This window comes from Mugil cephalus, chromosome 5 (genome assembly GCF_022458985.1).
Source record: "Mugil cephalus isolate CIBA_MC_2020 chromosome 5, CIBA_Mcephalus_1.1, whole genome shotgun sequence".
NCBI classification, from domain to species: Eukaryota; Metazoa; Chordata; class Actinopteri; order Mugiliformes; family Mugilidae; genus Mugil; species Mugil cephalus.
This window is the reverse complement of record NC_061774.1, coordinates 5,251,875-5,274,344: the sequence shown is the minus strand read 5'-3', so window position 1 is coordinate 5,274,344 and position 22,470 is coordinate 5,251,875. Positions and strand designations below refer to the sequence as shown.

General features: G+C 41.3%; 1 protein-coding gene and 1 long non-coding RNA gene across 3 annotated transcripts in view; both read right to left on the bottom strand.

Annotated features, from left to right (window-relative positions):
* Positions 1–308: 308 nt before the first annotated feature.
* Positions 309–8,871, bottom strand: LOC125007726. Its single transcript, XR_007112783.1, has 3 exons — positions 7,669–8,871; positions 7,294–7,419; positions 309–1,888 (listed from the first exon to the last, which is right to left on the bottom strand). It is a non-coding gene; the product is annotated as an uncharacterized LOC125007726 (long non-coding RNA).
* Positions 8,872–11,571: 2,700 nt separating this feature from the next.
* Positions 11,572–22,470, bottom strand: part of slit3 (slit homolog 3 (Drosophila)) — a 209,869-nt gene continuing 198,970 nt past the window's right edge. For both annotated transcript variants that reach the window (XM_047584852.1, XM_047584854.1), the window contains 5 exons: positions 16,436–16,590; positions 15,765–15,922; positions 15,043–15,200; positions 14,661–14,866; positions 11,572–14,549 (listed from right to left, as the gene is read on the bottom strand). In XM_047584852.1, the coding sequence (XP_047440808.1) occupies positions 14,296–14,549; positions 14,661–14,866; positions 15,043–15,200; positions 15,765–15,922; positions 16,436–16,590 (931 nt within the window). In that variant the 3' untranslated portion in view covers positions 11,572–14,295. The remainder of the gene's footprint in view (positions 14,550–14,660; positions 14,867–15,042; positions 15,201–15,764; positions 15,923–16,435; positions 16,591–22,470) is intronic.

Sequence of the window (22,470 nt, the reverse complement as noted above, 5' to 3'; positions counted from 1 at the left end):
GAAAAAAGACAGGAAAAAAAAAAAAAAGAATGACAGATTGTTTGGCATTTATTCGTTTTAGCCATCAAATTTGCTTTAAATATCAACTGTGAAAAAGTGGTGTATCCTAATTTAGTGATCACCTGACTAATGCCAGGAAGCACAAGTTTGACTTTTCCAACAAAATATCTTTACAATGACTCCACTCACTGGCTAAAAATTTACAACATTTACCATTTTTACCACCTTGTAATCAATAAGTCTTATTTCAAACTGCATTCATCAAGACACTGACATTGGATACAAGTACAAATAGAGACTAACCTTCTGACTGGAGGCAAGTGATGACTTCTTTTTATGTTATTAGCTGTTGCTGCAAAAAAACAAAAACAAAACAGAAACATAAAACCATATTAGTTATTGAGGTGCTGTTTACGGCAAGCATAACAATTGTGTCTGAAGGCTCATATATTTACCTGTATCACGGACTCCTGCAGAAGATGATGCATCTGTACAACGTCGACTATTTTATACGGTTGGATCCCTTGACGTGTGAATTCTCCACCCACATGTGTTTATACATCAACCAAAAATACATGATGAGCAGCTAAGCTGTCTGTTTGCACAGACACTGAGGGTCTTCTATCCTCCATGCTGCTACACCACAAGCCACAAACGTCCTCTATCTCCCCAGTTGCTTCACTTATTATTTGCATTCAGATTAAAGTGAATTCTGAATGTGTCTTTTGTCTTCTTATTTATCTAATGTGTGCTTTATGTATGTGAAGGTTGTGTGTATTAGTTATTCTCAGGTTACTGTCACCTTTTTTTTTTTTTTTTTTTTTAACTCAAGCTAAATAAGGTTAAGTACAAATGGTGCATAGTCGAGCAGTGGGTGCCGGTAAATTGCAACCAAGAAGTTTGTGGTCTGAAGCTGTCAACCAGCTGAAGAGTTCCTGTGAATGTCTAAATGTTCTTCAGTTGTGGTTTATAAAGAAATGCAAGATTTAAAAAAAAAAATCTTGCAGTTACTTAAACTTCAGTTAAATCAGGTTTGCTCTGTTATATGGCCTCACTGCTGCCATCCTTTGAGAGGACATAACTGGTTTTACGAAGTCAGTCAACACATTTATTTTGAAAGTGGAGTCAGTAGCATCACTAAGTGGCAGGAAATGTCTTGAGGTTGTGTTTAACAGTCCACCATTTTGATCTAAGCTGATATATATTTCATCAACTTTCATTACTTTTAAGATCTATTTTAACAGTTCTGAAACAGTTGTGTATTTACAGTATGTATGCGCAGCATGAGACCTCTACGTGCTTCATTAGCAACAATTGTTTATAAATGTACTTTTTTTGGTTGTCATATTGAGGATCATATAGTTATGGTGAAAAAGAAAATTATTGTGAATGTACATTTGCAGAGTGAGTATCTGATCTGATGTTATAAATGCAAGAAATAGACGTAATATTGAAAGTAGACAAAAGTATGTCTGGAAATATGTAACAGCATTAGCAGTTGTAAAGCAGTTCAACAGTTATAGTATACACTTCTCAGGCATAACATTATTACCACCTTCCTAATATTGTGTAGGTCTCCCTTGCGACTCCAAAACACATGGACATGGGTCTTCTGAGGGTGTCCTGTGGTGTCTGGAAACAGTCAACTGTCTTTGTATCTGTGTTCATGTCTCCATGTTTTTGTTTCCCTGCCATACTTTTGCTTCATGCTTTCAGTTTTTTTGATTATCCTGCTGTGTTTCTTTTTTTTGTTTGAACACTGGCCTCATCTCCCTTGTCCTGCATTTGGGTCCTTCCTCAAAAACCTTCATCTTGACATACACAGCTTTATCACAATGAGTGTCTGTCAAAGGGCCTCAGTAGGTTCTTCTCTCTGATGATGCAGAAACTGGAAAACATGAGCACAAAGAAAGTAGAAAACTATTTTGATTAAAGTAAACAGACAGCAAATAGAAATACAGTGAACTGCAGATAAATGTGTATGAGTCCAAAGAGGGACTTTTAAATCTTACACAAATTGTATTATTTGACCAGTGTCATGTTTTGTTATTTGTAACATAAACTTGTACTTTACAGATGACAAGGTCAACCCAAACCAAAATGAGTCAGCTGAGACTTGCAACATGTCACGTATGCTGTGAATCATTATTCCAAGTAGTGATCAAAGATAAACCACCAGTCACCACTTGTTTATATCAGTTTAACCCCTGTAGGTGGCTATACTAGCTATTACAAAGGCCATGTAACCCAGAATGCAGTTATTTTGACCCAACCTAATGAGCAAAAGTAACCCTATTCAGAGATTAATAATAGAATTGTTATCTAATTGCATTGCTACGTTTATACATTTCAAAACTCACTCACTCTCAAACACCCCCGAAGACCAGGGATTAAAATTCATTTTAGTTAAAGGGCCACATTCAGCCCAGTTTAATCTCAAGGGATCAGACCAGTAACAGAACTGCATCATGTGCTATAAAAATAATGACAGCAACTCCAGGTTTCTCCCAGCATTATTACTCGTCGTCTCCATCATATCTAGTGAAATGATATGACAAATGTAATATGATAGCTAGCACTAGCTAAAGCACTATTAAAACTATAAAAATGTAGGTATATCTTCAATTTAACCTACCAGAAAAATCTTGTGTCTCAGATGATCTTTGCTCACCTTCCGTCAAATGATTTGGATCCAGACAAAACCGGATTTCAACAATAAATGAGCAGGAAAATGTATGAACCAGGAGTTGGGTTAAATTAACCCAACCAGAAGCCTGTATCACGAAGCAAGCTCAACTTACGCAGGGTTACACCAACTTATCCAACTGAACCTATCCACAACAATGACAATCTGGATAAGTGGTATTACAACGCTGGTTATCATCTCGGTAATTTAACCCAGGTTTGTCTTGGACGTACGTATAAGGGCGGGTTCCAAGGCGGCAGGCCAATCAGACTCATGAGCACTGATCCGCCAGCATAAAGGAGCAAAGACTGATTCTTCTCAAATGTGAAGAAAAAAAAGTAAATCTCACTCGAAATCTCGAAAAGTCAAACACTGTGGCTGCATTGAAGAGACGCAAAATGGCATGGCAAAGGATTGCAGATTGCATAAATGCGCAAATTACACATCAATGGCTCAATTAGTTTACATTTTACAAAGCCATGAATCCCAATCACTGTGCTGCATAGATCTATTGCGTGTATGACAATTAGTGTCATTACTCCAGATGTAACCCCTTTGGAGTAAAAAGAACGTGGAAGCAGATAGAAACCAAGCACAAAAACATTATTTTATCTGGGGAGTTGGATTTCTTAATTCTATAATGTTATATGGGCTGCAATAAAACTGGAAGCTGATGCCCCAATTACATGATATCAATACATCAAGTTGTTGGCCTGAATGAAATTATCCTGATTTTGGACTATATTTGAGCTTAGCAGAGACAAATGGCTAAAATATCCTCTTCTTTGTGTGGTTATCTCCTTGAAGTTGTGTTCATGCTGTAACGCTCTTCCCGCGATTTGGGCTCCATCTCAGTCAAGTCTTCAATGAAAGTGGCACGTGATTCTTTCCTGAACAGCTGATTGGCCAGCGGGTGGAGCCTTTTATCGGATTCAGATCAGTCCTGAAAGTGTCCCTGACCCGAAGCAGGTTAGCCGTTCAGAGTAAGTTACCATGGTAATGTACCTCGATAAGAATGAATCCAGCTTTGTGATATCGGAAACCCAGGGTTAACCCTGAAGTTACCTCACTAAGTCTGTAATCCTGCTTCCTGATACAGGCCTTAGGTGTTCAGCTATAAATGAAGCAGATTCTGAAACAACGGTGTATTGTTTTTATTTGCTAAATGTTGAGAATGAAAGTTACCTATGTAACTACGGTTCTATGAATGCTGGATGACTGCCAGAGGCGGTGCGCCAAGCACTGAATGTATCCATCTCGCGCATGCGCAGGTCGAGTATTTAGACCAACAAAGTCACCTGTGCCCCCTGATGACCCCGGTCACCCATATCTTCCGGTGACATCAGAGGATCGGTTCCTGCAGAATCTTCTCGCGGGAGCACAAGGATTCTGAGTGACAGAACACTTTGGGGGTCATCCAGGATTCATAGAACCATAGTTACATATGTAACTTTCGTTTTATTTCATCTTTACTGACTACCAGAGGCGGCGCTTCAAGCACTGGATGACCCATAACAACAAAGTCACGAAGAATTCCAATACACACCTCATTGAGAGGAAACAGCAGTTGGGCAGCAGGACCACACCTAACGGATGGGTGTGTGGCAACATTCACCTGATAGAACCTGGAGAAGGTACTTGGTGATGCCCATGATGCTGCATCACAGATGTCTTCCAGGGGCACGCCATGTAGGGTCGCCCATGATGTCGAGACAGCCCTAGTAGAGTGGTACCTCACCCTTGATGGCAGGGGGTGACCACTTCTTTTGCATGGGTGATGATGTCCACAACCCAATGAGACAATCGCTGTTTGGAGAGAGCACAGCCTTTCCTAGGACCATCATAGCAGAGGAAGAGCTGGTCTGACCATCTTATACTTGCGGTCGCAGCTACATAGACTCAAGAGCCCAAACAGGACATAGCAGTTTTAACCTGTCCTCCCCTTCTGGGGGGACAAATTGTGCTAGGGCGGATAGGTCGGTTGAGGTTCAATGATGAGAGAACCTTCGGGAGAAAAGCTGCGTTCGGCTACATGGTAACCCCCGAGCTGTCTGGGTTCCACCTCAGACATGAATCACTGATGGACAGAGCATGTAGCTCTCCGATACGCTTTGCTGAGGCCATGGCAAGGAGAAAAGCAGTCTTAACAGAGACCCACTTCAGCTCTGCCTGTGCCAGGGGTTCGAAGGGAGGCGAACACAGAGCATCGAGCACCAGGAGCAAATCACATGCTGGGGCACGCTGTGCTCGTGGGGGTCGTAACCGCCACGTCCCCTTCAGAAAAAAGCAACACCAGTCTGTGGCACTCTACTGTGTCATTATCCACCCGAGCAAGTCGAGGGGAAATGGCTGCCACGTACACCCTCTTTGGAACTGAACAGTTCACAGGTTCCTTACCCCTGTCTAAACACAATTCAGTAAAGAGCTGCCGCTTATTTTCATACTGCACCTGCGTAGAAGGCGCCGTGGCATTCAATATGGTATTGCAGACAGCATTTGAACACTCTGTCAGCAGCGGGTTGGGTCCTGCAGCGGCCAGACCCATAGCTGCAGGCGAAGAGGGTCGGGATGTCAAATCTGGCCCTGTAACTGAGACAGGAGATCCTTCCTGTCGGGGAGGCACAATGGTGAGCTGCAGCAGAGCCTGCGCAGCAGTGGGAACCACGTCCTCCCTGGCCAGAAGGGAGCTACCAACAGCAGTCTGTGACCCTGCTGGAGGACCCTCTGTAGCGTTGGAAAAATCAGAGGGATTGGTGGAAATGCATAGAGGAGACTGTCTGGCCAATCATGAGCGAGAGCATCCTGACCCAGAGGGCTGCTCTCCTCTGTCAAAGAGAACCAGAGGGGGAAATGGGTCAACTCCTCCATGGCAAAAAGATCCTCCTCTGCCCTCCCAAATATATCCCAGATGTGGAGAACCACCTCCGGATGAAGCAACAACTCCCCTAGCAGAGGTTCAATTGCTGGCATGTGACCCAGGTCAAACTTGGGTGCATCCTGCATGGCTGCCAGGGTCCGGCTGCCAGATGTTGCATGAGAGAGAGCTCTAGAATCCCTCCAGCATGCATGCAATTCCCTCAGATAGTCCTCCGATGGAGGCACAGTAAAGTTAGCGGGGAATGGACCATGCCTGAAGAAAGCACTGGCCGGTGAGCTGACTGAGTTTGTGGTTGGTCTAACTGCAGACGCACCATGGCCATACGAATGATGGCTCCAATTGAGCCATCTTTAGAACCACCAGTAGAGCTGTGGGTCGATGAACAGAAGCCTGCCGCGGAAGCACGGGAGGCTACACCCTGTGGAACCACATCCGGCTCGTATTCAGCAAACTCGGTAGCTGACACTGCCATGGAAAGCATATCTTCCTCTGTCTCCAAGATTGCCTGCCGGAGTAGCTGAAGCGGCTGGCTCCCCTGCACCAGTCCCAGACTGGATTGTTAATTTCTGCTGTTGACCGGTCCACCTTGGCAAGGCTGGACTCCTTAACTCTCTTCCTGGAAGTGGGGCCTGCTGTCTCAGCAGCCCACCATTTAGGTCTGCCAGACTGAGCTGGAATCACTCCCTGAGCTGGGGTCAGCTGTTCAAGTGATGGGCTGAGGCCCAACAGTTGTTCTACCTCAGCTAGTCTGGCAGCCCTCACTGCCTGGGGCATGAAGCTGCAGTTCATGCAGACATCATCTGAAAGAGCCTCCTTCAGATGTTCAAGGTCGAGGCATGAGGGACACAAACCATGGACATCATCAGGGTGCAGAGAAGCCCTACAGGCCGAACAAGAATGGTTGACAACCAGCAAAATCAAACAGAAAAAGCAACAGACAGTGGGAGAGTGAGCGAAACCACAACCTTCACCAAATAAATGTTGCAGGAAATGAGTTAGCCTCAGTGGGAACACTGCTACCAACTACAAAATCACACCTATGCTGAGAGCGGAAGCTAGTTAAGCATATTTGCTATGCTACAGAAACAGACACAACTGAGTTGGCACCGATATACAAACTAAAGTAGGCCGAGCGAAAACACCGGTAATACTCAAACAGAGAAAAGAAAAAGTAAACAACCTAAGCTGGGAGTGGGAGCACACCAGAGATGGCAAAGGTACCCATATTCTTTACCTGAGTAGAAGTAAAACTACCTGTGTAAAAAAACGACTTCAGTAAAAGTGAAAGTACTGATCCAAATATTCACTCAAGTAAAAGTAAAAAGTACGGGCTCTGAAATGTACTCAAAAGTATTATTAAAAGTAAAAAATATTTCTATTGCACAATTCACTGCAAAGCTAATAACCACACGATAATTTATATGGAATCCATTTAAACAATTTCATAAAACATACTAGACCTCCATCATGATCTTTCTACATAAACAAATCTACCAAAATTGTTTGTTCAGCTTCAAGGGAAGAAGGTTTTCAAAGTTCTTGGAACATAGCGTAGCCCTCTTGGGTCTAAAAATCATTCCTGCTGTGCTAAAAAGCCTCTCACAGGCAGCTGAGGCAGGTCGTGGTGTGTTTAGCTTGAGAGACGGGTGGCACACAGATGGAAATATTTTCAGGATGTCCATGGTATCAGTTGGACTGGCCAGGTAGGACTCCAGTTGCTTTGTGTTACCGTCCCGTTTATCCGTCTGCTTGACTGTCGAAAAGAAGTCCTCCTCAGACGATGACACCGACACAGAGTTACCTGACTGCCCTGCACTACTCTGCTCCTTCAGGTGGGCGTTGATGTAGTTGAGGCCTATGGGGGATACAAAATCAAATGAAGAAACAGAATTAGCATAAGAGAGAAGGGGATGGAGGAGGGAGGGAAGGGTTGTGGGGTACTCTAAGGGGTACTTAACATGGGGAAACAGTCAGTTAAGATCCACTTTGTTTGAATGTATATGAGGGTAGTGATAAAAACGTAAACGTAAAAAGTAGTTTTAGGGGTTTAAGCATATTAAAAATAACATAATATTAAACAAAAAGAAAGTGATGCAGCACATACCACATTTAAGGATGCCTTCATCAGTGGTCCAGCGTGTTCTGTAATTCGGGACAAGAATGGCAGCAGCAATGAGCTGGCTCAGCTAGCATCTCTTCGAAGCGACGTTCAACTCAAGTTCCTCTCCATTGTTCATTTTGAGCCGTTGCTGGCTGAAGTTGGTGGTATGCGAGAGCCTAGGTCTGATTTACTGGCGGGCAGACAGCCCTGTGTGTCTCTGACGCGACTCTTTCAAGTTTTAGCGGAGCCTTTCGCGATCACAGGCTACAGGCTGCACGTCGCAGCCATAGGTTTACCGTGTCTAGCCGTGACGGGCATACGTCCCAGCGCTAAAAAAAGAAAAAAAAAACTATTGTGTATATATAAAAAAGTAACGAGCCTTTTAGGGAAATGTAAAGAGTAAAAAGTACTGATATTTGCGTTAAAATTTTACCGAGTTGGTTGTCAGAAAAAGAAATACTTCTAAAAGTACAAATTACCTGAAAATTATACTGAAGTACTTGCCATGACTGGAGCGCACACACCGCCATCACCAACCAAGTACTGCGAAAAACAAATAGCCCCACGGTGCACCGTTCAATAGAAAGGCAAATGGCCAAAAAGGCTAACCGCTAATGCACATGAATGACCTGAAAATAGCAAGTGCAATACAAATGCCGGGAGAGGGAGCGGGATCACTATCGTCACCAACAAATGGAAATTCAACACAAAACGAGTGCAAAAGGTTGCACCGATAGTCAAAAGCAAGCACACGCAATGCCAACAGCTGACTGACAAAACAATAGCGTTACAAACGCTGGGAGAGGGAGCGAGGCCGCTGCCTTCACCAACAAATGAACAACAAGACAAAACGGATGCAAAGAAGGTTGCACCGATAGCCAACACTTATGGCAAGTGCACGCAATGCCAACAGCTGATTCACACAATATTATGCCGGGAGAGCGAGCAAGGACACTACCTTCACCAACAAAACAAACTTAAGAATGTGTAATAGGAAAACAAAATAAACTTATCTAACTGACGATGATAAGTCGATGCAGATGTGTCCGCGGCAAACCACAAACCTCACGTCGCAAGGCTACCGGTAACGAAGGAATAGCCACTTAGCTTTAGCTAGCGCAGTGGCGTGCAGTTGCCTGCGAAGAGAAGATGAAATGGAACCGATCCTCTGATGTCATCGGAAGATACATGTGACCGGGGTCATCAGGGGTCACAGGTGACTTTGTTGGTATAAACACTCGACCTGCGCATGCGCGAGATGGATACGTTCAGTGTTCGAAGCACCGCCTCTGGCGTCAGTTAGGATGAAATAGAACTATTTTTATTTTTTTTGCACTTCAAAACTCAAACATCCTGTGGAACACAGGTCTCTTCTGCTCTGAGTAAGTATCTAGGAGTTTGGTCAGAGACTGAGAAATGGTCACCCACACCTTACCAGGTAAGCCGCTGAATGCGGCTTTGCTTTACAAGTCACCTTTACACAGTGCTGCAAGACTAAGAAGATTATTGACTTTAAACATTAAATCATATTGACAATATTCTTATAGACACATGGAAATCAGTTCATCACTGGTAATATACACAGAAGATGGTCAGTGTTATGCTATTCAGCTGTAAGTGGCCATAATGTTATGCTTAACATTTTGTTTGCACCTTGCTTACTTTTATCGATTTACAAAATGCAAAGTGAGGAAAAAAAGAAAAATCTAAGTCACATCAATATTTGGTGTTACTACCCCTTGCCTTCAAACCAGCATCAGTCCTTATAGGTACACTTGCACAAAGTCAGGGATTTAGTAGGATCGTTGATACAGTGGTCGACCAAGCAAGGAAACTTAGTGCAGCAGAAGGTGAGCAGTGGTGAGGACAGCGAAGAAAATAATCGGGACTACACTTCCTCCAATCCAGGACATTGCAAAAACACACTGTCAGAACCTCTGAAGGGCTGGAGAGTGCTACAGAAATGAATGTCTACAGGCAACAAGTGAAGCATGGTGGAGGTTCCTTGCTAGTTTGGGGCTGCATTTCTACAAATGGAGTTGGGGATTAAGTCAGGATTAATGGTGTCCATGGTGCTGAGTAATACAGGCAGATACTTATCCATCATCAATACCATCAGGGAGGCATATGATTGGCTCCAAATTTATTATTCAGAATGACAAAGACGCCAAGCATACAGCCAAGGTCATTAAGAACTATTTTCAGTGTAAAGAAGAACAAGAAGTCCTGGAAGTGACGGCATGGTCCTCACAGAGGCCTGATCTCAACATCATGGAGTGTGTCTGGGATTACATGAAGAGACAGAAGGATTTGAAGAAGCCTACTTCTGCAGATCTGTGGTTAGTTCTCCAAAATGTTTGTAACAACCTACCAGCTGAGTTCCTTCAAAAACTGTGCAAGTGTACCTAGAAGAACTGATGCTGTCTTAGATCTGATTGACCAGTAAGCAATGTCTCCTGACATCTGTGCTTCCCTGTTGGTTCAATTCTTCCATCTTCTGGAAGGCGTGAGTGTGGACGTGTGCGTGCGTCTGTGTATGTATGTGGGCCCATGTATGTGAGTTTGTTTTTTATGTATCTGTATGTGTACATATGTGTTAGCGGTTTCTTGATTTCGTTACTTGTTGTTATGTTTTTATTTATGTGAGGGACCTTGGGAAGCTTTTCAGTATGAAAAGTCCTATATAAATAAATAAAGTTAGAAGTTTGAAGTTTAAACCTAAAAACTCTAGTAGGTTTTCAAAACACATGTTTGTCCTGTAGGCTAGTGTGTTAAATTATGACGTGTTTGGCCTGTTTACACAGTATCATACATAGTTTATTAACGTACAGAAACATAGTATGGTCATATGGTGGACTTAAAATAAACTTTTGGTTGGCATTATTCCTCTTAGATGAGCACCACACAGAATGTATGATCAGATTCTTTCATTTGCTGAAGTGAAACACTTATTTGAGTTCATGTGAAATTACAAAACACAAGCAAATCCACATCCTGCATGGAACAAAAGAGTGATGTAAATGCTGGAAACCTGCATGGCACATGGATAATCAAGGTTGGTCTTTCCAGCAGTTAAACATTTGAAAAGTTTTTTTTTTTTTTTTTTTTTTTTTTGTATACATAGATTCTATGTTGTTTTTTTTATATAAAGCCTAAGACAGAGTTATAAAAGTAAAAACATATAAGCTAATAATCTAACATGTTAAAATATTCTTAATAAGTTAAGGAAAAGAGAATAGTAGCCTTCTAGGTCCTGGACCTGTTTCCCTCCTAGCCTAAGAGATGCCTAAGCTCTTCAAATCAATTTTGCTACATTTGGGGCCAACACATGCTTATCCTCAAATCACGATCAGACAGCAGGTGACTGAATAAGCACGCAAAACGGAATGAGAGTGCAAATAAGACTCTGAAACATGCAGATGCAGAGAATAGGCAACAAAATAGAAAAACAGCTCCAATATCAAAGCAAAAACATACAGCAACAGCTGAACAGACATCTGTTAAAACCACAGTAATCCAAACTGCAGGGAAAAAAACACCCGAAAGCTATTAAGAGACAAACATTCAATGACTCACGTTACTTGATGTTGTAGTGTCATGAAGCCAGGTCACTTTTCTTTCTTGAATCATACATATTGTAAAACCCAGTTCTTGCATTTTCCATGTTGCTGAATGTTTATTTATTTTATTTATTTATTTTTTTTCCAACCTTGTAAAATAAGTTTACTTCCGTTTGTGTCGTGCTAAATGAGATGCGCTTTCTTTAGTTTGTTGTTGACTTTGAAGAGGGTGCAATGCCATTTTTGGCCATATATACCAGTCAATACAATGTAGGAGGGCGCTGTTTCATTAATTTGATGAAACTCAAAAGCAAAGGAAAACAGTAAAGCAAAAATGGAGTCGTGACAAGGAGCAATTAACTTTTTATTTTATTTTAGTATCACAGTCACTGCTTTATGGGATATTTCAATGTTTGCTTCTTTATAAAAGATGTGGTGGCTAAATGGGAACATTTACTGAATGTGATTTAAAAAACATAAACGTATTAAAGTGGGATTTTGGTTTAACAATATTAAAATAATAATAATAAAAAAAATATGTTTTCAACTTGATCCACTCCCCAGTTTTCCATTTTGACAGAAAAAAATGATAAAAATAAAAATGAAAATAAAACACAACACCTAAAACCAAACGATTGTGTTTGGAAGCAGTTTTAAATAATCCCAACCCAGTTCAAATATTTCAAAAAGTGACAATATAATTGCAATTTACTGACTCAATTGCATTCTGTATCAAAATGTCTGTTGCATCATGTTTTGATTTGTACATTGGCAGTCAAACATTCATCTTGAGCTCAAGAACTCAGTCATAGAGGATTATAATAGTTTCAATGGTAGTTTAATTTTAACATTCAACATAAGTATCAATTATGATCATTCACATAATCATGTTTATTAAAACTAGGTCCTACACAATGGATGTGAATGACAGTTATTTTTTATATTTAATAACTAATAACTGAGGTGTTTTATTTAGTTCACAATGAGGAATTAAACCACTGAATACACCATATGAAAAGGCAAAGGGAAGGGAGGCTGGGTAAAGGTCCGAACTGTTTGAAAATGGAGGCAAAGAATTAGAAATCATGGATGGATTGGAAGAGGCATTGTGGGAATGATATGAAGAACAGCCAAAAGGAAAGAAAACCTCGATAGAAAAGAAGTGTGGGGAAGAAGCAAGCAGAAGGAACTGTGAAAGTAACAGATGAGGATAACACTGATATGTCGCAAACCCACCACAGCAGAACTGTAAATTAGCTGCAGAAATGTGGCAATACTTTGCATCTGCTGTAAACATAGCAACAATGTATAAACAATACAGTAGTAATTACATTATGTTTTTTTTTTTTTTTTTTTTTTTTTTGCTTTATTTGTAATTGTGTTAGTCAGCTAGGGAATGTTAAGAATCATACTGGTGTTGAGGTTTTCTTTAGCTGTGTTGTGGTTCCTTAATTGAAATCATGTCACAGAAGCTTGTTCTGACGCACTTAGCCTTTTGGTCAACATCTGCAAGGCACGTTTTTTACCTCCACTACACACTAGTAATGTTCAAACTTAAATCATTAACAAATGATCAAGAAAGTACTGCAACTTTTAAAATACATGTCTCCTGCAACATTTAACATCATGTTCCAGTGTGCATGTCATGCATGAAAGCACTTATACGGTATTTCACAGGGATGTCAAATACAATCTGGCCAGAGGACAGAAGAGTAGGGTATTTGTTTCATCATTATCATCTTTGGGAATTAAAGAAGGCCACCAGGGAACTTTGCCTAGGTTGTCAAGGATTGGATCCAGAATAACCAAGCAGCAATTTGGGATTACAAAACAAGCACATCCAGGAGCTTGGTCCTGAAGCAATCAGCAAATACCGTTGTTGTTTTCTGAAATATATGTATTCATTAAGGCAAACACAATGGACTTTGGTATATTGACAACGTTCCTCACCCAAGTTATGTTGCTGAGCAGGCATTGAAAGAGCAACCTGAAAATGTTGTATTGTTTTCTAACTCCACCCAGCAAGTTACTCTTCCACTGAAACAACTCTTTTGTTATGTGACTGGGTGGTTTGTAAAAAAAAAAAAAAAAGTGTATTCCTGTTTCCACATGGGCTTATGTTATGAGCTCTAATGACTCACTGGGGACAAGAGATTCAGCATAATGCTGGATTTACAGTGTGATTTTTCACTACTGTTGGTCTGAATGGGAATGGCTGATTTATAATGAACTCCTAATGAGAGGCAGATGTTGTTCAGATTTTCATGTCAAACCTCTTGTGCCTCCAAGTCTGGCATGCAACAGCAAACGAAAGAACAACACAATATTAGAACAAACTGTTAAATCTTCTCCGTGGAAAGAGTCTTTTATGTGAACTCACATGTGAGGATGATGTCCGTTATATAGTGAAGCAGGTTAGCTAGGCACATACAGTTTCCATTTAGCCTTCAAAGGAGAGAGGGCAACAAAAGACCGCCACCTTTTCCTCGTTGTGGGATCAACGCAGCTCTTCTTTCTCAGCTCTTCTCTATCAGTGTCCAAAGCCTCCCACACAGTGGCACTCACATTAACATCATGCAAATACACTTAGAAGATATAGAATTCATCGGGTTAGGGTAAATATTTATATAGATTTATACATACATATAAATTTATATATTTTTACGGAATGTTAATCTATTTTGCTGTGTACTTTTTCTTCTTACAAGGTACAAAATAACTTCTTTATACTATGCAACACATTATATAATCAACATATTAAAAAACAACTCATCAGTCCTTTTATCATCTTTTAGAAAAACAAATCCATAATAAAAATAAGTTCTATGTTTTTTCTCACTTATATCTTACAATATATTTTCTCTCTGTCAAAGAACACGCACCCATGTCCCATTTTTGTTTGTGGCTTCTCTTGGCAGCAAATTGGCAGCGGTCAAATGTGGGATTTAAAAAAAATCACGTAATGCTGGTGCTCAACAACGCGGAAGAATCTCAGAGCCTCGTTGGCGTGTTGAATTCACAAAATGGCAGCGGTGAGTGTTGCGATAGTAACAAACAAACTGCTGTGCTGTTACAATGGGCATTTGGAGCAGCCACATTCCAGTGGGGTTTCTATCTCCTCTGAGTACGAGGCGCCGTCAGTGCAGCGGAAAACCACCTTTCTCCGTCTGCTTTTGGTGACACCACAGCAGATACCAGGGGGCGCTGAAGCCTGGCAGGATCTGGGGCAATCCATGCGAGGAATCTTGCTGGTGGATGTGCATGTTCTCAGAGCTTGGTGGCGCTTCAGCTGCTCCCTCACCATTTCACCCTGACACGTGAGCTCTGCGTGTTCATGGAGATGCAGAGAAACAAATTTGGAAATGTCGGTAAATTTCACTTTCACATGTCAAATGTCTAGGAGACCATCATTTTGCTTCATCTTTTCAATTTTACCTGTGTCACAGGTAGGTCCAGTGTACCCTGGCTGACAGTGGCAGACCGGTGCCCCTCCTTCTGACAAGCGACACTCTCCTCGTCCACAGCGCTGCCCCCTACAGGCTGGAGGCTCTTGTCTTCGGTCACAGTACTGACCCTGATATCCTTCACTGCACTGGCAACTGTAAGACTCACCCTTCGGCACACACTGGCCATGAACACATCTGCAGCAACAAGACAAGGAAGGACAGGGAAAGGGGAAAGAGTTTAAAAGGAGAGGAGTTTGTGGTTTTATATCACCGCTGCATGCAAACTATAGGCATGTGTATGTACTTGTATTTCTAAATATATATATAAATAGCATGACCGTGTCTGTCCAGTCTCTGCTGTCTTGTCTTACCTGCTCTTCTGACAGGGGTTAGTATCTGTCGTCTGGTCACACAGGGCCCCGCTGCGCCCTGGAGGACAATCACAAGTTACCCCTGTTTCCCCTCCCTCTCGGCACGCACCCTGTGCACACACACTGCAGGAATGACACCCTGCAAGAATGCCATCAGCCTGGTGACAGAACAAGAAAGGAAGAAAAGTTGGTAAGTGAGGCTTTAACCTGACAAACACTTTGTTGCTACATTAATGCTACCGCCTTCATTTATACTGAGAGCCCTGTTTAAATATGGGGCCACAAAGGAGGAACAATATCACCATAACTGCTCCTAGCATAGCTCTATTACAGTGTACGCTAAAAGCCTTATTATTAAGAAATAAAGCCTTTCCACAGTGGCTCATGAAATGGAAATGAATGCTTGCTAGGACTGGATAGTTGCGCTGCATCCAAACAGGAGAACTGATGTCACAAAATTTTGTACCGTGAATTCTTTAGTAGACATTTGTGCCTAATCTTCCTCTTGCCAAACATAACTTTCTTTGCTGATGCGTAGGGAGACAAGGCTTATGGCTGGAGGGATTATGAATAATAACACAATAACACGTCAAAATGTTCAACAGAATTCTCAAGGGTGATTTACACCAACGTAATGTACTCCCTCTGTGGTGCAATTTGGATGAATATTACTGTATTGACTACTATATAACAGCCAACACTTGTGCAAAAATCATAATTACCTTTCCCGCGACACCCTGTAGCCGTCCTCCTGTGGATCTGTAACTCAGGTCTTGAGGCTCCCCGTTGATCCGGACATTGTGAATGCAGCCATTGAAAGCCTGAGGGGAACGTTCAGGGCCTGGTCGAAGACCTGAAGCCACGACCTGGGGTGGCACGCCTTTGAAATTAAGCAGAATAAACACGAAGGAAGAGAAGAAAGAGAAATTACAGTTGAGAAAAGACGAGAGATTGGATCAAAGAAGCAAATAAGGACCAAGGATAATATAGACAGTAAATTGAAAGGAGACCTGGGATTGCTTGATGATTGGCCTTTACTTGCTGTTGTCATTCTGGTTGGTTTTTATAGTAACGTACAATGTTTTAGTGAGAATACGACATCACTGCTGTCACAGTTGCGATTTTGTTTCTCTAAAAGGGAGTTTTTCTCAGAGGAGTGTGTGCTCTTGTTTTGAGTAAAAACAGTTTTCCATTTCCTCACCACAACCCTTGCTGGGATTTAGTTAACATGCATGCGTGTTTGTGTGTGGTGGACACCCATATTTGTATGTACCCATGCATGACAAATATGTGATCACAACCACAACTATGGCAGAAAAGGTCAGGCAAAAGCACCATCTGTATTCAGTACATGTGTCTTCATAAAAGGGTGCCTGCAAATGTGTGTGCGTACCTCCTATGTAGAGTTGGGTGTTGTGATCAACGGAGGGCTGGCGAGCCAGCTTGCCCAGGCTCTTGGGGGCGCCGTTATCCACCACCAGGCTCAGTGAACGGTTCTGAATCAACAGCTCAACTGTGTGGAAAAGTCCGTCATTCACCGACTCCACGCTGTTACAAACACACAAACAGATGAGAAGAGGGAGAGATTGTCAGTATGGTTCTGATTATGATAAATTACAGCTGAATTCTATACCAGACGGGAGAATTACGGAGGGAAAAAAATTATAGAGCAAATTGGAAATGCCAGACAGAAAACAGACTCCAAACATTTTCAAGTCAAACATTTTTTTTCTTAGTTTTGTTGTGTTTGCAAATCGACCAAACAAAATGAAAAAGAAATTAGGGAAATCTGTGTTGAAATGCTGTTCTGAGACATATAACAGGCTGATTACATCCTTGATACGCCGTGTTCTTTTGGAAGAAATTAAATTGTGCCCTTGGACTAGGCCACAGTTTCGTAGCATGGGGGGTTGAGGCCCAGAATGGGTCCCCTAACAGCATATGGTCTTGTTTGTTCTGATAATCTCCAGCCTTGAGGTGAAACTAAATTTATACAATTTAATAGCTGAACTCAACCAGCTTGGACCACTGCGGTAAAGAAAGAGGCCTTTCTTACCTAAGCTCTGATATGTTTTGGAGGAATAAATGTTTCCACTGCAATGAAATAGGATCATGACCTTTTGCACCACGTCTGACCCTGGGAAGTGTGTGTGCTCGTGCGTTCGTGCGCGTGTGTCTGAGATTCCCCACTAAGTGGTTTTTGCTGGAGGGGAGACAGACAGCTATAGAGACAGTGGTTTGGCAAAGCCGAAAGAAGGAGAGAGAGCAAGAGTGAGAGACAGAGAGAGAAAGAGAGGTAGTTGGTGGGGTGGTGAAGTTGACTGTGCCTCTGTTCACCCAAGTTCTTGCAGAACATCAAAAACAGAAAAGAACAAGTGAAGCCACTCTTTCCGCTGGTGGTCCGCTCCAGACTCCCACAGCTAAACATCAAGACAGTACTTCCCTTTGTCTTGAGCAGCTCGCTGGGTAACAAGCAAAGTAGCCTCAAGTCAGCTTTGATTGACAGCTGTTTATAAAGTGTTCAGATTACAGTGATGTTACATTAACAGCCAGTGGACCAGGGTTGTGAGTTCTGGACGTGGGCCATGGGTAAGTTTTGTAGAAAATGCTGAACATTGAAAAGAAGGATACCAGAGAACAGGGCAGAGCAGTATGCTTTGCACATTAACTGAAATACATAAATCTGTATTAAAAATAAAATGATTACTGATTTAATTCATCATCTGCCCGACGTCCCCACACTACATTTACGGTGGATAAAAGTCTAGAATCGGTTAATATCATACTTTTTTTTTTTCTGAAAATGAAAGACTAATCTGAAATTTAGATAAATGTGTTACTGGAAAATAAATTAGATAATATTTTTGTTTTTTAGAACGTCAGTCTAGTTCCTGGCACAAGAACTTTAATGTAGACCCAACACAGACTCATACATGGTTTCCATTAGGAGCCGTGTAATTTAATAATGGTCTCAACAAGGCCTGCTGTAACTACGCAAAATGATGGTCTGCTAGCCTGAAAGATTGGTTATCTACCTCACCACCCTGCTCTCCTATCTTGACTTTGCATCACTACTCTTGCTTTGCTTTATTTCCATATATCTTCTATCCTTCTATTCTTTCCTTCCCTTCCTAAATTACAGTTTCTTATCTTTTTCTCCTCTTTAGTCCTGCCTGCTTTCTCCTTTAGCTCTGCTCTGATTACCTTTCCATCCCTAATGTCATTCAACAGACATTTCTAATCCTATTCCTCTTCTAAAGCTTCTTTGCCTTTATTTTAAAAGCTCTTCATCTCCCTTTTCTATTTGCTGTGGAGTGTCTGGACAGTTAAATCGAACAAGCCGCTCACAAAGCCAAAAAACATTCTCAAACTGATTTGGTGCACAGGAACATCTTACACACATTTCTGCATGTCACACCTGCAAACACACTGACCACTGAATGTGTTGTGAGGCCACAGCTCCACCAGGAGGCAATAGATGACTAATGTTAATGTCTTTAAGTTCAAGCAGCTGTGAGGCCTGCAGGTGAGTGTATGACTCTGAAGTTTGCTGAAGTAAGTAAGTAAGTAAGTAAGTAAGTAAGTATCTATCTATCTATCTATCTATCTATCTATAATATATTTAAAAAGTACAGAATAAGGAATTCAATAAAAGCCGCAGATTTCAACTCTCTCTCTTTAACTTTGACTGTATGTATACACTATATACACACACACATAAATGACTCGAATACAAACCCTAAAGTAATTACAGTTCATTGACTTTATCTTAAACTAAAAAAAATATATTTGGATTAGAAGCAACCGATCCACTTACTCTGTTAAATCTAATTAGTCTCTGCTATCATTTACTTACAGTGTTTCTAAACCACTGTGTATGTGTGTTGGTGAATGTGCTGCAGTGAAACCTGCATTTACAAATGTGCAGTTTTTGTTGTATGCGAGTGTGGGTTTTTGCCAATGTGGGCAAGAAGACAGATAAGTGAGTTTTGTAGGCATTTGATAATTTGTGAGTGTCAGTGTGTGTTTATGCATGTGCACATCTGTCTGTAGGCCTGCGCGTGTGTAGCAGCCTGATCTGATTAAAATGATGTTCACCAGACAGCCATCCCAGTTCCATATTGCCGTGGTAACCTCAATTAGCCATTGCTGAGACGGCAGCTGCAGAACGGCAAGCTCCTTCACAGTTTTTTTTTTTTCTTTTTTCAGTGTTCATTAGACCAGGCTGGACAGTTCAGATGAAACATGTACTTTTCAGGAGAGGATATCTAGTGTTTTGATGTTGAGTATCAGGAATGAGTACAAGTTGTTTCAAGCCTCCAGTGTTTTAGAATGTCTCAGTAACTTCTGAGGATTTTAAACCTATAATGTTCAAGCACTCTATGTTTTAACCACAGCCCTGTGGTTTTAAAGAGCAACGTTCAGGTCAGACATTGAAACACTTCAAATTCACCTAAATCTGGGGAAATAATCCTTTTGCAAGGCTTTATTCTGAGGAGAAACTTCATGTAAAAGTTGTAGTGATCACAGCTTGCAGCTGCAAGTCACATAAACTGTTCATTTGTTGGTGTGTATGTGGTTATACACATTATACCTGATAATGTGATTGTATTCAGGTTGGGCACAATAAAACAAATATTTATGCAACAGCCCAAAAACCTTAATTATGAATTGTGCAATTTAACTCACTTTCATCTATCTTTTGCACGACTTTTTAAAGGTGTACAATATTAATGTCTCTTGAGGATTATTTGAACCTGTGGGTCGTACAGGAAGAAGCACGCAGTGACACAGTAACAAGAGTCCATGAAAACCACTGAAATTCAGTGTTGTAGTGATAGGAAAAGAAAAAAAAAATGGTGACATGAAGTGAGTGCATAAGGGTCTGATACAGTGGACATGATGCAGTTCCCCTAACCTTCAGCACAGGGAGTGTTGCATGAACCCAGATGGGGGCGCTATGATGATTATAGTGTTTTCTTTTCAAATCTGTCTACAAGAAGGTAATCTATGCAGCAAAAAACTGTAACATCTCCTAGCAACCAACTGTCAGTTACAAGGTAATGGGTGACAAGTGAATCACTTTATTTCTGGATGGGGCTTCATACTGTTCTCTGTCTTCATTTACATTTGGCATCATTACATGACTTTGCTTTGTCAGGACAGCCTCTGCCACAGCTTCACCAGGGGAGCAAAGCATATGTGAGACCCAAACCCTTTACCAGGATAAGGGCCTCATTTTCAGAACATAACCAATGCTGACATCCCATCAACAAACACAGACAACAACAGATTTACAGTCAATTAATCAACTTTTTAATCTGTAAGAGTAACTGCTAATCTGGCTTTCATTCATATTAAAGTTTGTTACATCTTGTCAAATTGGTACGTCTGGCACATAAACAGAAAGTAATACCACTTCGTATTCTGTAATATCACTATTGCTATCATTAGTAGCTAAAGTCACACAATAAAACATGGCAACCCACTCAAGGAACACCAATCCTGCTGCATCTGTCTCTCTTCTTAAATCATCTCCTTGTCCTCCCTACATTCTGTACAACAACACTCTCTGGATCACTTTCCCTTTGCTTCTGTTCTGCCATCCATCATCATCCTTCCCCACCCTACCTCTGTCTTTTCTCTGTCTCCTTTCGTTCCACTCATCCATCCCCGCTCCTTTGCATTGACTGCCTCTACCTTTCTTTATCATCCTTCTCTCCTTTCATGTACCTATCCATCCCTGGTTCCCTCCCTCTGTCACTCGCTGATGAATAACAGTGGATGTGCTCTCTTTGACCCGATGGGAGATTAGTGTGACATTTAGTAAAGGGCACCACATTAATACACAACAAACACACGCTCTATATGCCTCTCTACCACACACACACACACACACGTTCATTTAACACTACGCATGCATGACCACTTTCATCTGTTGCTAATGAGGGCACAGTGAAGGACTTGTACACCTTTTCCTGGCTCTCCTTCTGTCACATCTCTCCTCCCTCTTTGTTTTATCTATTAATCCAAGCCTCCCCCACTTCTTAACATCTCTTGCGTTTTATTCATATTATCTTTACCTCTGCTTTCTGCTCTACATCTTTAAATCTATCCTACTCAAACTCCTTTTCTTTGTTTTGCACTCCCTTACCTCTTCCGTCTCATTCTTTATTTTTAGGTCATATGAGCTGGGCTTTGTATTCTGTTCTTCCTATATGCAGTATATGCGTGTTCCCATGTACATGGTAAATATGCTTAAGTGTATATACAACACAATATAGCTGAAATACAGTCTACTTTTATGCAAACTTAAAGGGCTTTTGAATCTCTAGAATCATTTGCTAACAGTCAAAAATACCTTGAACAAAAAGCCCTTCCTGGTTTCTGCATTAGAAACCAGACCCTCAGTTGTACCACAGTAACTGGATGGACACTGTCATATTTGGGATCCGCTAGAACGGCTGTGCTCACATTGTGTTGGTTCAATAGTTACACCATTCTGGACAGCATCAGCTCAGTGATGAGAGGGTTTGACTCAGTTTACAATGTATTTCCAAACTGCAGCAGGAAAGACAAACCATTCACAATGCTCAGAGTCACTGAAAAGATGGCACATTTAAAGGAATACATGGAAGACCGTGGTAAGATCAGCCTTAGGATTGGAGCTAAGTTATGAGGTTAATGCTAAATATAACACAGAGACAATGTTTACTAAGTCCTTAGCACTATTATTATCAGGATTCAAGTGATCTTTTTATCCTTACTGTTTCATTTTTGATCTCTCAATTTAAAATTTTCATTGATGTACCCATGCTCCTTGTTTGGTTCCCTTGTCTATTTTTGGGTCTTTCAGTTTATCACTTTATTCATCTTTCCTTCAATCTTCTTCTGAGCTTCTGTAGCTTTTATCCATCCTTCTCCCCATCTTCATCTGTCTCTCTTTTACGCTTCTCCACCTCTCTTGGTCTTTCTTGCACTGTGTCTGTCTGTCTTCCTCCCAGGCGTGGCCCATGTCAACTTAACAAGATCAGACAAGGATAATTCCCTGACTCAGCCTGTGGTTTACTTTTCCCCTCTGCTCTTACCCCTCTTCCACTCTATCCCTCTGTCATCCCTCAGTCTTTTCTCGTCCATCCTACCGTTTAACTGTTTCACGATTTTTTTTTCGTATTGACTAGCTCTATCCATCTGTTTTACTCCTTCTATTTTCTTCCTTTGGTGGATAATGTATTCTACAGTTCAGTTGTGTATTTATTGTTTTGTCTGGTGTTTCATACATGCCTTCCGCCCAGCATGAGTCCATCCATCTGTCTTTCTCTATGTGTCTTCCCTAATAGTTAATCAATCTTTTTCTATGACTCCCTAACTGTCCTTGCCGCTCTTTTTTTCAACCCTTTCAACCCTGCCTCCATCCCACCCCATCTG